This window comes from Sinocyclocheilus anshuiensis, unplaced genomic scaffold (assembly GCF_001515605.1).
Source record: "Sinocyclocheilus anshuiensis isolate Anshui unplaced genomic scaffold, SAMN03320099.WGS_v1.1 scaffold709, whole genome shotgun sequence".
Lineage (NCBI taxonomy): Eukaryota > Metazoa > Chordata > Actinopteri > Cypriniformes > Cyprinidae > Sinocyclocheilus > Sinocyclocheilus anshuiensis.
Window position 1 is genome coordinate 921595 of NW_015540926.1, and position 2721 is coordinate 924315.

The 2721-nt window shown below is 43.5% G+C and overlaps 1 protein-coding gene across 1 annotated transcript in view; it reads right to left on the reverse strand.

Annotated features, from left to right (window-relative positions):
- Positions 1-2721, reverse strand: part of hs3st1l1 (heparan sulfate (glucosamine) 3-O-sulfotransferase 1-like1) — a 29257-nt gene that overhangs the window by 1122 nt on the left and 25414 nt on the right. Inside the window, exon 2 of the mRNA XM_016487323.1 lies at positions 1457-2045. Coding sequence (XP_016342809.1) covers positions 1457-1929 — 473 coding nt within the window. The 5' untranslated portion in view covers positions 1930-2045. The remainder of the gene's footprint in view (positions 1-1456; positions 2046-2721) is intronic.

A 2721-nucleotide genomic window follows, 5' to 3' on the forward strand; every position in this document is an offset into this window, starting at 1 on the left:
TATCTGATCCTATGATGAATGAACTGATTCAGCGCTCCAGGAAACAGTTCGACTCGGACCGAAGACGGATGAGCCGCTGATATGCGCATGCATGAACCGAACACTTGAATAAAGGGGCCAAACGAAAGTTTTTATGTAAAAAGGTGAGCTGATGAAGACTAGTTTATTCACTTTATATGCTTTAGACATGTAAAACATCCATGTTTCACATCATTACTGGGTGCTTTAATAATATAATTGCGTATATGTTACATCATTGTGTGATTACATAAACAAACTAGTGAATTGAACTAGTTCATAGAAACAAACTCCAAAAGAATCAGTTCATGGAAAAGAATCGTATTTCCCCATTTGCCTGAGGCTCTGGATTACTGGTAATAATATTATAAATAATGTTCAGTTTCTTGCACAGACCTATCATTTCGCTTCATAAGACCTCAATATATCATCAGGAGCCACGGGGATTAATTTCGTGTTGCCTGTATATGCCTTTTTGACTCTCAAAATGACGGTAGCCATTGACTTGCATTCATTGCATTTCAGTTAAAATCTTCTTTACTGTTCTACTGAAGAAAAAGTCACATACATCTTGGATGGCCTGAGGGGGAGCAAATTAACAGCTGTTTTCATTTTTGGGTGAACTTTTCCGTTAAGCTTGTGCAACAGGCAAGAGCTTCACGCAAGCTGATGGTAATGAATGAGCATGTTTATTCACTTCTAAAACCCCAGCGCTAAATCAAATTAGCCAGCATGTGTCTGGCTGAAGAGCATTGTGTGATGTTATTGGAGAGGACACTGGTGCGTCTGTGGGATTTGATTTGAAGCAAACATCAAACCGCGCGTCCTAATTAGTGCTGAGACTTTCTCTTGAGCTATTACAGCACGTCACATGCACTTATCTACTAGTCACTTTCAGATGGAGGATATTAATATTGTCTCTCACTCACTCACTCACGCACGCACGCTTCTCAAACTTCTTCCTCACGCCAGTCACTCTTTTTTTTTTTTTGGATGGCTCATGATAGTTTGATTATTTAGCTGTTGCTCTGACTCGCGACGTGACTCACGCATCTCTCATCACATGTTTCTTAAGCGTTAATAATATGTGGTTTACGAAATGTGTGAAATGTGTGATTCCCTGTGCGATGTGTCATGGTGGCCGTTTGAGCGGCACTATGTTTATTTACGAGTGGGCGTCAAACAGCACCGTAACCCTTTGCCTACTAAAAATGATGTTTAGACGACTCTGTTTAAATAATAGACTCTGACATATGAGTGATGCTTCCCACCATGATGCTGTGGTGTTGCTAGGTGGTTGCTAGGGTATTCTGAATGGTTGCTCTGCGATTCCAAGGTTGTTTTGAGTGGTTGCTAGGGTGTTCTTGATAGTTGCTAGGGTGTTTTGAGTGGTTGCTATGTGGTTCCTAGGGTGTTTTGAGTGGTTGCTAGGTGGTGCGTATAGTCCGATATGACTCTCTCCGTCGGGTCTCTCAAGATCAGCAAGAGTCTGATGGAAGAGTTCATGGCGTGGATCCGCGCAGGCGCCACCGGAGACGTGAAATACCCCGGCGTCTTTTCCACGGTGATCTGATTTGGGTACGAATAGGGCATTTGGTCCCGGTACCATTCGAAGCCTTTGCCGTAGTTCTCGTCCCAGTCGAAGAAGTGAACTTCGGTGGCCGCCGCTGCTACTTCGGGATGGATATCCAGCATTTCCAGCAACGCTCTGGTGCCTCCTTTCCGCACGCCGATGATGATGCTGTGCGGCGCGTGTTTGCTGGTTCCTGGAGGAGGAACTAAAGAAGGGCCAACCGTGCCCAGATCTCCCGGGGCCAGCGTCGAGCCGCCGGGCCACACTTGGATGTACTCCGGCGGGGCAGCGAACGTCCGGAGCGCCAGGAACAAAACATAGCTCAGAAGATTAGCCATGGAGAGCGTGAGAAGAGCTATAGAGGAAGAACGGCGGTGGTTAGTGCTGAAGGAGTTTCACAAACGCAAGCTGGAAGAGCTCAAGGACGAGGCAAAGCCACCGGTCCACAGCGCATCTGGAGAACACAAGAGAAAAGAAGGAGTGATCAGTTTACTTGAGTCACTATTCAGATTTTTTGCAGATTTTGACTCAAATTTCATGGCCCAAAATTGTTGTTTGAATATCTAAGCATGCAATATATCAAAATAAAGATCAGACCCTCTACTTTCAAAAAAAAAAAAAATCTGTTTTATTCTAGCTTCAAGCATTGTTTTTTTTATCAACACTTTAATGTAGGAAGATTTCATAAAAAAAAGCAACATTTTGAGCAAAAAGTTGAGAAAATCGCATTTTTGTCAAATACTACATCTGGATCATATTCAGTAATATTATCAAAGCAAAGATGCAGTAGATGGCTTCCATCAGCCATCTATCTCCTAAAGCTTGCACAGGCCTTTAACACTTTCTGGATCCACATTTCACTCAGTAGCATTAGGCAGTTTTCATTTATATGCGGTTAGTGTTGATGATCGCATTATTCTTCATATGCATATGCTTACATATGAGATCGCTCGTTTCTGCGGCTTCCTCGTCTGTGTTTCTGATCTGCACTTTCTAGACTCATTCAGGAGATGCGTAATAGCGCCCCGAGTGTATAACAGTGAAAACACGGAAACCCGGAAAATTCTGTGTTTGGCGGGGAAGCGTTGTCTCATAAATAACGGAAAATTCCGTGTTTGGTGGGGAAAGAG